This window comes from Hyla sarda, chromosome 6 (assembly GCF_029499605.1).
Source record: "Hyla sarda isolate aHylSar1 chromosome 6, aHylSar1.hap1, whole genome shotgun sequence".
Classification (NCBI taxonomy): domain Eukaryota; kingdom Metazoa; phylum Chordata; class Amphibia; order Anura; family Hylidae; genus Hyla; species Hyla sarda.
The window spans coordinates 157,379,735-157,392,329 of record NC_079194.1 but is presented as its reverse complement, the minus strand read 5'-3'; the positions used below and the strand labels follow the sequence as shown (position 1 = coordinate 157,392,329).

General features: G+C 39.7%; 1 protein-coding gene across 4 annotated transcripts in view; it reads right to left on the bottom strand.

Annotated features, from left to right (window-relative positions):
• Positions 1 to 2,342: 2,342 nt before the first annotated feature.
• Positions 2,343 to 12,595, bottom strand: part of LOC130276377 (neural-cadherin-like) — a 161,461-nt gene continuing 151,208 nt past the window's right edge. For all 4 annotated transcript variants that reach the window (XM_056525644.1, XM_056525645.1, XM_056525646.1 and 1 more), the window contains 2 exons: positions 5,461 to 5,615; positions 2,343 to 3,771 (listed from right to left, as the gene is read on the bottom strand). In XM_056525644.1, the coding sequence (XP_056381619.1) occupies positions 3,352 to 3,771; positions 5,461 to 5,615 (575 nt within the window). In that variant the 3' untranslated portion in view covers positions 2,343 to 3,351. The remainder of the gene's footprint in view (positions 3,772 to 5,460; positions 5,616 to 12,595) is intronic.

Here is a 12,595-nt window from a genome sequence, read left to right as displayed (position 1 = left end):
TTAGTGATGTTATATAGATATCTGGTTCTAAGTGTTATTATTATAGTTCTAGAGAGTGCTTTATTAGAGTCCCGGAAAGTAATTCCATCGTTATACATGTGTTGGTTATATTGAATTTTATGGTTGTGGAGATACTACTTAGTCTTGAAAAATATATGCAAATAAAGCAGATACATTATATATATATATATATATATATATATATATATATATATATATATGGTTCTAACTGTAAACTTAAGTTATTTATTGTGCTGTTTGTTCATTTGGCTTGGCTGTGAGAAGGGAAACATATTACATTTTAAGGGCAAATTTTTATGTTCTTCAAATTATTATTTTTATATGTTCTTTATAAAAATGGGATTGGCTTATGTGTCTAACCATTATCTGTTCCGTGTGTTATTCAAATATTATAAGGTAAGTATTATGTTGATTGTGAGTGATGTTAATATTTATTCAAATTCTAATCACGTTTAGACTGGCTTTCCTCTCCTGAGGGTGCTCCCAAACCCGCCTGTCAGATCTCCACCATTCCAACTACCTCCTGGATCATCCAACCACTAGATCCTCTGGTGAGCTTACATTAATTACCTGTATAGTACTCTCCATAATCTGCTAAGAAGTGATAGATCTGTTTCTTTCTTAAGAGGAATTGGTTTTCAATCCTGTAATGTAGTATATAAAGGTTCGTCCTAGGTCCTAGAGCTTTTGTCTGTGACGGGTATTCATCTATATATCCATATATTGCGGTCTAATAATATTCATTCATTCAAGGAATGCCCCAAAAGTAAATTCTTCATTCAAGCCCCCTGGGAATTTGCTATTCAGGTGGTAGATCCACCTTGCCTCTTCTTTTAACAATAAAGGGGTCTCCCATTAAAGGTTGCTTAAAATACTGAAGCTAGACACTTAAAAAAAGACATGTGAAGTATCTGCATGACCTGGTGAGTAACTAACATATGCAAGCATAATTCTTTTTATTTGAACTACAGGCACTGCTGAGCTGCAGGAGGCATGCCTCCTCCTTTCCCCACCCCTTCCTGCCTTGTATGATTGATGTACAGGGCTCAGTACTGGAAGCCAAGCAAAGAGGGAGGAGGCATGCATGCTACAGCTCAGCATAGCCTGGTACTGAACTGACAGATTCCATTTCTGGTAAATTGCTGTATTTTCTGGCCTAGTTTCTCCATACAAAAAAAAAAAAAAAAAAAGGAATATATATAGAGTCAGCTCATCACTTGGAAAGTCCAGTATTCACACATCAGGGGAGTGAGTAGGGAGGCATGGAACAGGAAAGTTGAGCCGGTTCTTGAGTAAAGCAATCTCAAAGGAAAAGGTGAAATTCCAGCTCCCCTAAAAACCTCACCTTTAATAATTTCCATTAAAATCCATGTGCTGAAAAACAAATATATAAAAGCTAAATGAAACACTGACACATTTTGGTTCATCAAAAAACCTTAATCAAGGTCAGTCATTAAGGTGTTTTTTTTTTTTTTTTAAACGAGCGTGTCAGCATTGCATTTAGCTTTATATGTTTGTTTTTGAGCATGTGGATTTTAATGGAAATTATTAAAGTTTAGATTTTTTATGGGAGCTGCAATTTCACCTTTTCTTTTGAGACTAGTTTTTCCATATCTGTATTGAATCTATATTATTAAACAAAAAGCAGTAAAATTCCAATAAATTGGTTTTCTCAGTGTAGAGAACAAATAGTTTGAGGGAAATCTACTACTTTTGAACATTTAAATGCACAGTATGTGCTGTTAACTCCTTCTAAAGTCCTCAGTCGCAGTGTTAAGACCAAAGAGTCAAGTGGGGGATTATTAGGTACATTCCTGTTATTCTGTCATGGGATCAGTTAATTCATGGGATCAGTTAAGTATCTGCAGAGCACGGTGCTGTGGACTATCAGACATTTACTGTACTATAAGACTTTTTATTGTTTACTGTTGGATCTGTTTTCAAAGAACCTTCGATCTTTAGTGCAGCAAGCACTGCACAACAACCTCTTTTAGGGTGCGTTCACACGCTCTTTGTTTTTGCGGGTTTTCCACTGCGTATTTGAAAGGGGCGGGCTCTTCTCGGCTGTCCATAGCAGATTGTCCGCGGCAGATTTAAAGCTGCGGACGATCCGCCGCAGTCCCTACTGACTTCAATAGGGCTTGCGGCAGATTTTCCCGCAGCGTAAATTCCTCCGTGGAAAATCTGCTGCGTATAGCCGAGTAGAGCCCGCCCCTTTCAAATATGCAGCGGAAAACCCGCAAAAACAAAGAGCGTGTGAACGCACCCTTAATGTGTGTATAAAAGACAACGTAGAAATAGCTCACACCACATAACCTCAAGTTATTTTATTTATTTATTTTTTAAGCAACATCCCCAAAATCATTTCAGTGTTCAGATGCAATCAAAGCCACATTAGGAAATGTATAAAATTTCATTTTACGTATTTACAGACAAAAGAAATGAAATTCAATGCAAAAAGTTAAGGAATGATTGGCACTAGGTCGAGCATGCACAAAGTAAGGCACATTTAGATACATACAAAAAGTTATTGAAAAATCAAGGGGGGTGTTAGAAGGAGACAAGAAACCTGATTTTTTTCTTTCAGCATAGTTGAAAGGCGAAAGCCCCAAAATGAAGTCATTGCCAGCTTCAATGAGTAAAGTAAAAGGGCAAGGGGGCAGAGCTGGATCAGGTAGGAAACTTTTTTTTTTTCCCCCACTGTACTGTCCCTTTAATGCAATTATTTTCAGTAGAGCTAAGAACTTGATAAATTAAAGGATAAAGTGATTTCAGCATCACAAAAAGGAGGGGGCACAATACTCTGAATCGCATGTAGTAAGATCTCTATATAATTATGGAGAATGGCTTTTCAGACTCTAAGACTTGTGCCATATTGTTTTCTCTGAGATGAGGAAGTGCATTAGTATATTGCTTTATTGCTGGCCTCCTCACAAAACTCCAATTCATTTTACATTAAATGAACAAAATCATATAATTCTGATGTCTTATCTCAGTCACCACATCTAACAGACAAGCCACATAGGGGTGCATAAAAATCATCACTAGAAAAGAGGTGACTTATATCCATTGTGGAGGGGTTCGTGTTACTTTACAAAATTCCTAGAGAATATCACAGTGGTTCATATTGTGGTAGTATACATTGCATTGACGCTTTTAAGTGTAAGCTTTGTGGGCAATTGAACATTTCTGTCAGCTCCATTCCATTGTACTCTTAGTGTGGGTGAACTTATCTTTAGCAAGACCCAATAGTGATGTCTGTTCGTTGCAGATCCAGCAGTTCATGGAGGTGACATGATGTCTTTTTATACCCTCGCGCCACACACATCACTATGGATCATCGTCCTCTGTGTATGAGTAAAGTTTACAGAGATAGCTAAATTTTGGCCCCCATGTTCTCAATTCTTCATATTCTAAGTCTGAGTCAAGTCCAGATGAGGCCACTGTACTGAGGCTTCCAGCAAGGGACCCTGTGCCCTCTGTGTCGTACACCTTTAAGCTATCACATGATGCGCGCATATAAGCAGCGTCCTGACAGACATCGTAGAAATATTGCTCAAAATCTCCACCGGTAAAAGAACAGCTCAGTCTCTTTGGCGCTGGCACTTTTGACGTTACCTTCTGGCTGTCAAACGTATCGTAATCGCAGCTTAAGGGGCCATTTATATGCTGCTCCCTCATCCTCCTGCAGAGAGACTGCGCCGGGCTGCTCTGAAGGGACAGCTGGAGATCTGTCATGCTGAATGCATCCTGCCGTAAACAGTTATTATAATTAAAACTGATTGGCAAGTCACATAGTTTTACTCTGAATGTGAAAGATTGCTACAATGGCTGCAACTTCTGTTAACTCTTCAGGTCTAAAACAGTTGTTCTGAAATGTTGTGGTGCAAACAGAAAAGTACATTTCAATTTTGCCTACAATAAAATTAGACCAGCTTTGAAAGAGTATAAATGGGTCCACTAATTCATATCACAGCTTTCTTAATTTTAAGGTATTGTTTAAATAATTCAAATATTGTTATATATATATATAAAAAAAATAATAATTAAAGGGGGTCCCCTTTTCAGAAGCCTCTACCAAAGAGGAGAGTTGGTACAAAGACTTTCTGTAGTTGAACTGTAATGTCCATGAATTACAACAACACCCTGTGATCATCTTATCATTAAGGGACCCTTCTGACAAAAAATCCCTTTATCCTTTAAAGGAAAACTGACAGGCTGTTCACCCACACTAAACCCGGTACATTGGGTTTAGTGTGGGTGAACAGAAGTAAAACAATGCGCCAGAATTTGCGCCAGAATTGAGAAAAACCCGACTAACTCTCTATATTACGGGGGGAAAAAGGGGTGTGGCAGTCGGGAAAATGGGCATGGACATCGAAAAGTGGCATGTTCCCAACATTTTCACAAAAACCCAACATATTTACTAAGGTTTCCACAGAAGATGTAGTGGATTTGAGCCGAGGAAAACCCTACAGATCAGAGCATGTGTAAAAAAAGCAAAATGTAGTGAAAAGTGCAAAATGTAGGGAAACCTTAGTAAATACCGTGGAAAAAAAATTTTGGAATTAAAACCAACAAAGAAATTTACACAACACCCATAGGATATCAGGGCCAATGTCTTACTTACATAAATTGGTGAAGACATTTACAAGATATGGCCACCGTTGCTGTATTGCTAAAGCTCTTCTCTGCACAAAGGAGGCAGGGAGCTGGTTTGCCAAGCTTCTTTGCCTCCTCTATATGCCCCGCAATGCCCGCCCCTGATATGAATATTCAATTTTCTTCACTGTTGTAACATAACCTCTCTGCTATTGTAGCAGAGCATAGGCGTGACTCTTCGGGGTGAAATGAGGGAGCAGTGCCTGTGCTCTGCTACAATACCAGAGAGCTTATGTGACAACAGTGAATACAATTGAATATTCATATCGGGGTGGGGGGGGGCATATAGCGGAGGCTGGGAAGCTGCACAGAGAAGAGCTGTAGCAATACAGCAACGTGCGGCCATATCTTGTGAAAGCCTTCACCAATTTCTGTAAGGCATTGTTCTACTGTTCACCCACACTATAACCCAGTGTATTGGGTGTAGTGAGAGTAACCAGCCTGTCAGTTTCCCTTAAATTTTTTAAGAAATCAAAAAGACTTTGGCCTTGAAACAGCAGAATAATCTTTACTCCCCTTTTTTATTCTAACATTTACTTTTTTTAAGTTGAATTATTTTTTTTATAATTTTTTTTTAAGGGAGGGCTACAGATTAGTACCTAACTTTATGAGAAAAATCCACATAGAAGCAGGGAGGACTCCTGCGTATGAACCCTTGCATTGTAGGCAAGTTTTAAATTTAAAACTTTATATTTAAATAAGGCCTCCTTAACTGGTCAAGTATGTATGTCATGCCATGTGTTATTTACATATCATGTTCCCTAAAGTGCAGCTTACCTGGTCCTCCTCCCCTCCTCCTTCTTCATTGTAATGGAAGATATTTTGCCGGGTGTCTTCAGGCTCGTCCTTGTATGCAGACACATGATAGACACCTTCATTTAATCGCCTCTTTTTGTTGCAATGAGAGAACAGGACGGCACCTGCAATCAGCGCTGCAAGAGACAGGAACCCTGGTAAGATAGGACATCACAAATCCCTCCAGTTGTTACTATTTCTGTTACACTGGGACTGGAATACTTTTCGACTGTGCGTTAGTTTATATTCTGCTCATTTTATGCCATCAATTTTACATGCATCCAATATGGAGTGAAATTAAACTAGATTATGCAGTAATATGGCACTGGTCCAACATCCATGCTGGGCTGTACAATGTTCTAGTTTATCAGGCAGTTCAATCCAAGATTTCTGAAAAATTGAAGACAAATCCAGGTTTCCAGTTTTTCAGTTGAACAATTAAAGCAAATGTATGTACATAGATTACTTCAGCAATTTTACTAGATTAGAGACAAGAGTTTTGCTCTTATTTTTAGGTTGGGGTGGAGGTGGGGCCAGCGACAAGACATAGGACGCCGCAACCTGTTCCTCTTCTCCACTCCGGCTCTCTCTCTGCCCCTCTAAATCCCCCCCCTGTCGCTGTGGCTCCCTCACCGGAGTGAATTGCCCCCCTTAAGGACCAAGTCCATTTTCACCTTAAAGGGGTACTTCCGTGGAAAACTTTTTTTTTTTTAAATCAACTGGTGCCAGAAAGTTAAACAGATTTGTAAATTACTTCCATTTAAAAATCTTAATCCTTCCAGTACTTATTAGCTGCTGAATGCTACAGAGGAAATAATTTTCTTTTTGGAACACAGAGCTCTCTGCTGACATCATGACCACAGTGCTCTCTGCTGACATCTCTGTCCATTTTAAGAACTGTCCAGAGCAGGAGAAAATCCCCATAGAAAAGATATGCTGCTCAGGACAGTTCCTAAAATGGACAGAGATGTCAGCAGAGAGCTCTGTGTTCCAAAAAGAAAACTATTTCCTCTGTAGTATACAGACCCTAAAAAGTACTGGAAAGATTAAGATTTTTTAATATACAAATCTGTTTAAATTTCTGGCAACAGTTGATTTAAAAAAAAAAGTTTTCCACGGGAGTACCCCATTAAGGACCAGAGCATTTTTTGCACATCTGACCCCTGTCAATGTAAGCATTAAAGGGGTATTCCAGGATTTTTTTTTATTTGACTATGCTACAGGGGATGTAAAGTTAGTGTAGTTCATAATATAGTGACTGTACCTGTGTGTGATGATTTTCTCACAATTCTTCTGTGATTTTAACCCCAATATTTATTTTTACCAGCATACAAAATGATTGTTGTCTCAGATTTTTCCCAGCTTGCAATGCGCCTGAGACCTGACTCACTAGTCAGCTGATGACAGGGAGCCTGTCTGCTTCAATGGGTGAAGGGCTCAATCTGCAACTAATGCAACAGCTGTCGGCACCCTGATTGAAAACCACACTGATTTGAATGGATGCAGCTCATTTATGTTTCAATGGGTGGAGTTGCTGATGTGTAGGAGGGAGGAAGATGGAATTGTGGGATTTGTATAAAAAAAAAAAAAGAAAAGTCAAACAGGAAATTCTACTTCACAAACAGCTAGCCACAGTATTATGGTAATCTCACAACATAAGCCATTTACCAAGGCAAGTGCAGATCCTTCCTAAGCATGTCTATTACTGCCTTCCAGGTATGTACTAAAATCACCTAATGGTGGATAACCCCTTTAATAACTCATATGACATATTCTACTTTAACATAGTGGAAAATTTTCGTCGATACTTGCATCATTTCAATCAATTCCAAAATTTCATGAAAATTTGAAAACTTAGCATTTTTCTAACTTTAAAGCTCTCTGCTTGTAAGGAAAATAGACATAACCAAATAAATTATATATTGATTCACAAATACAATATGTCTACTTTATGTTTGCATCATATAGTTGACATGTTTTTACTTTTGGAAGACATCAGAGGGCTTCAAAGTTCAGCAGCAATTTTCCAATTTTTCACAAAATTTTCAAAATCTGAATTTTTCAGGGACCAGTTCAGTTTGGAAGTGGATTTGAAGGGCCTTAATATTAGAAGTACCCCATAAATGACCGCATTATAAAAACTGCACCCCTCAAAGTATTCAAAATGACATTCAGTAAGTGTGTTAACCCTTTAGGTGTTTAACAGGAATAGCACCAATTTTTTATAAACCCAGTTTTTGAATTTTTACAAGGGGTTAAAGGAGAAAAAGACCCCCGAAATGTGTAAAGCAATTTCTCTTGAGTAAGGAAATACCTCATATGTGAATGTAAAGTGCTCTGTGGGTGCACTAAAAGGCTCAGAAGCAAAGGAGCGACAATGGGATTGTGGAGAGTGAATTTTGCTGGAATGGTTTTTGGGGGGCATGTCGCATTTAGGAAGCTCCTATGGTGCCATAACAGTGAACCCCCCCCCACATGGCATACTATTTTCATCAGTGTATGCTGGGAGTTATAGTTTGCAACTGCTGGAGGCACACTGGTTGAAAAACACTGAGTTAGGTAATAAACTCAGTGTTTCGCAACCAGTGTGCCTTCAGCTGTTGCAAAACTACAACTCTCAGCATGCACTTACAGCCAGAGGGCATGCTGGGACTTGTAGTTATGCAACAGCTGGAGGCACACTACTGCAACTCCCAGCATGCCATTTGGTAGTTTTGCAATGCTGGGGTTGTAGTTATGCAATTGCTGGAGGCACACTTTTTCATAGAACTACCCCCAGCATGCACAAACTACCAAAGGGCATGCTGGGAGTTGTTGTTATGCAACAGCAGAAGGCACTACTACAACTCCCAGCATGTCCTTTTGTGCATGCTGGGAGTTGTTGCTAAGCAACAGCAGGAGGCCAGCCTTACCTTCTGCTGCTGCTCTGCCAGATCCTTCCTGCTACCGCCGCCGCTGTTTTTGCTCCGGGGGCCCCAATCCCGCCGCCGATGGCGGGAATTGGGGGTCCCCTCTCCAGGTACATACTCCTGGCACGTGCTCTCTCCCTCTGGAGCAGGGGCGGAGCGGGTGCTGTTAAGGACACCCCCACAGCAGGAGTCCTGATTCGTTGGCCGGTAATGGCTGATGAATCAGGACAATCATGAGGTGGCACTAGTGAGGTGGAACTAGAATTCCCACAGGTGTCCTTAAGTACCAGGATGTCAGGGTGTACCCGTACACCTGTGGTCCTGAAGGGGTTAAACATGCCCCCCAAACCTAATAGGAAGTCTGGGGGTTCAACTTTTTCAGGTGCTACACCAAATACTTCATGACTTGATACATTTATCAAATCCCCTATTAACGCCAGCAAGAAACGTGCAAATAAAAATCAAGGGGTCATGAATACTGGAAATATTACAACCAGTTCATGATATGCCGCCCTGGAGTGTGAGGAGCCGCAGGAGCAGGGGGAGGAGCAACATGCACCCTTACTAAATGAAATACTGGCGGAGGTGCTCAAATGTAATGCGGGGGGTGCAGGACCTACAATTGCAAATAGGTTCCATAACTACAGACTTGACTTTCTTGAGATATGATATGACGAGGGTGAGAGCGAGAGTCACTGGGCTGGAAGCTAACACATCTGAAATAAATAAACAAGTTAAAGCAATAGAGGTGGCATCCCATACCCAGCAAACAAACCTTGAGACTATGCAGAAGAAGATTATAGACATGGAAGACTACTCTCGCAGATCAAACATACGAATGATCGGAGTACCAGAAGGGGCAGAGCAGAATGACCTGGTGGCATTTTGCTACAAATGGATGATGGAGAATATCGGGGAACCAAATTATCATCACTCTTCTGTATAGAAAGTGCCCATCGGGTCCCAACAAAAGCCCCACCACCCAGAGCTGCACCACATACTATCTTGATGAAGATACTGTGTTTCAGAGATAGGAATAGTATTTTCCGAGCTGCAAGGGAAAAAGGGACCTATCCTACAATGGCAATAAAATTGCACTGTTTCTGAACCTCGCTCGGGAAACACAAATCGCTAGGGCGAGTTTTAAGAATATTAAAAAGAGGCTGGTCCAGGCAAAATTTTATTTTTCCTTACTATCCGCACATAAGTTGAGGATAAGTTATTCGGGAAAACTCTCTTCTTTTCTACATCCCAAGAAGCGATTGCCTGGCTGGAAGGCACTCTGAACTTTTTATTGCTTTTGAGACCCCATGAATCAGGCAAAAAGGGGGGTGGGTGCGGAGTGGTGGTGGTGGTGGGGTGCTTGAGGGTAGGAGGGGAGGATAAGGGCCTTTGACAAGCTTTCCAGCTTAATGCAGCTTAATTTGTTAACATGGAACGTCAGAGGTCTCGGTGAGAGGTCGAAGAAGTTGACATCAATAGAGTCGATAAAATCAATAGACACTTACCCGCCATTGTTGGCATGCTTGAGACACATTTAACACAAGAAACCACAACATTTGTAAATAAATCTTGGGCCAGTCATATATACCACTCGACCCATACCTCTTACTCCTGTGGTGTTTCTGTTTTTGTCCACTATAAGGTGCTATTTACAGTTTTGAAATCTAAATTGGATAAGAGGGAAAGATATGTTTTTCTATATTGCTTCTATAGAGATAAGGAAATAATAATTGCTTTTGTTTATATCCCTCCCCCATTTGATTTAACTGTCCTGTCCGCATTGGCAGAATTTGTTACACATCATACAAGCGCATTTTTAATCATTAAGGGTGACTTTAATGCTGTGTTTGACCAAGTCAGGGAGAGGTGGTCCCCCCGCCCCATTGCGGAGATGGGGTGGGAGGACGTCTGGAGAATGCTGTATGGGGACAGGATTGTTTAGTCTTGCTATAATGCCACTCACAAAACTGCATCTCATATTTACCTATGTCTGGGGAACCAGACCGCTGCCCTGTTATTTAAGAAAGTGGCCTATGAGGCTAGATCAGGCTCAGATTACACCCCATTAGCGGCAGTCTTTCAATTTGAAAAGGGAAGTTGATGGGACCAGGTGTATGCCTAGGATCAACCCACTTTGGCTTTCGATAGTTGATAAGGAGGAATTTATATCTGCAGAGATTAATTTCTTTTGGGAAAGGTATAAAAATACTGCAAAGATCCAGGTGGTGTTGGATACCCTGAAGGTGGATGTTAGAGGAGTGTTGTGAAAAGAAATTGGGATTAAAAGAAGGGGTTTTGAAACAGAAAGAAAATAATTAAGAACCAAGGTAGCTACGATGGAAGATGGTAAAAAAAGTCTTGTCCACAGCACCAAAATTCATGAAAAAAAATTGGTGTTTATTCCATATAAGTTGTCAATACAGATGCATTTGATGCTGGATCACCAGGTATAATATATGAGCAACTTAGTGAGCTGGCAGATTTCATCCTTGAAAATGCACAAAATGCCAGTTTCTTCAAGGGACAAAAACAATTTGTAGAGGGGGAAAAGCCCACAAAGTTACTTTCTCACATACTCAAAAATAATCAACAAAAAAGAAATATTGATAAAATAAAAAATGGACAATATATAAATGACTCCAGGGAGATTAGACCGCAATTTGTAAAAAAAAATCGGAACTATATACATATGAGCATATGGATGTGGGAGATGAACTCGAGGCCTTTTTCTCTAATTTTCAACTCCCAAAAATCTCAAAGGAAAAAAGGGAGGAGGTTAGAGAAGTAATGAACAATCTACCACCGAACTCTACCCTGGGCTTCAACGGCATCCCCTTTGAATTTTTTTGCAGGTTTATCCAGGTTCTGGCACCAATCCTTACCCAAGTTATAACAGAGTTGTGCGAGGCGGGTTACTTACCTCGGGCCATGTTGGATGCCAATATTGTCCTAATTCCAAAAAAAGAAGAAGATCTAGGCTTGGCAATTTCATACTTGGGAATTAAACTATCCTCCAATACCAGATCCTTCTTCTCCGACAAGGTAAAACCCTTTTCTCTAAATTTAAGCAAAAGGATAGCAGTTTGGGAAAAACTGTGTCTCTCTATGGGAGACAGGATTTCCATAATTAAAATGATCATCTTACCTCAGCTATTGTATAGTCTTAATTAATCGCCCATATGGATAGCTAATTCCTGATTTATTAAACTCAGTCGAACTTTGGGGAAATTTGTGTGGGGTAGGAAGAGGATGAGACTTAAATATTCATCTCCTCAATTTCAAATTACATTTTATGGCTAGAATTTTTGCACTGGTCAAGAATCAACATAGTCCTTTGATAATAGCACACTGTTTAAAACATTCACAGAACAAATATGTAGATATTTCCACTCTTTTAGAATCAGCCCACCCCATATCGATTGGGGGGCAGGGCTTCAGCTTGGATTTGGCTTAAAAAATTACTTAGAGTTAAAGGCTCACTTTGTTTTTCATCACTATGGCACAATTACAATTTGATAGAATTTTATAAGATTGGGCAAGCAGGATTTTGGGCAAAAAGGGGGTTAGCTTGCATAAGTGACTTATATAGAGACACTAGAATGAGGGACATTTGTGACTTACGGAATTAATTTAAAGTGGGAAATGAGCACAATTTGTAGTTAATGCAATTAGTACAAGCAGATAAGGCGACACTTAATCAGAATATTTTACAAATCACTGAAAATGTCTTTTTTGATTCGTTGATTGGTGGGGAAGTTCAGAAAAAATGTATGATATACATCTATAAATATTTTAAAGGACTACTGGGAACAACTGAGAGTGGAATGGTCAAGGGGAAATGGGGTAAAGTTGGGGTAGAGTTGGATTTAAATCCTTGCACTGTGGCATTTTAAATATTAATTTGGTTATTACTAACACCAACTTTAGAATAATACAATATATGTGTGTTAGTGATCTCTACTTAACACCTAAGAAATTATTCAGGTATAAATGCAGGGAAAAATCAAACTGCCCACGTTGTAATTTTGAAGATGCAGATTTCTTTCATATGATCTTGGCACACCAAGTAATTCAGAAATATTGGGAAATTTTTTTTTTGTCTTTTTGAAGGAAAAGGTATCATAGTGGAGATGGGATCCCTTACATTTCAAGAAGTCATTCTGGGTTCGTAAAAAATTAAAGGAAGGGTGGATGTATTGCAGAAT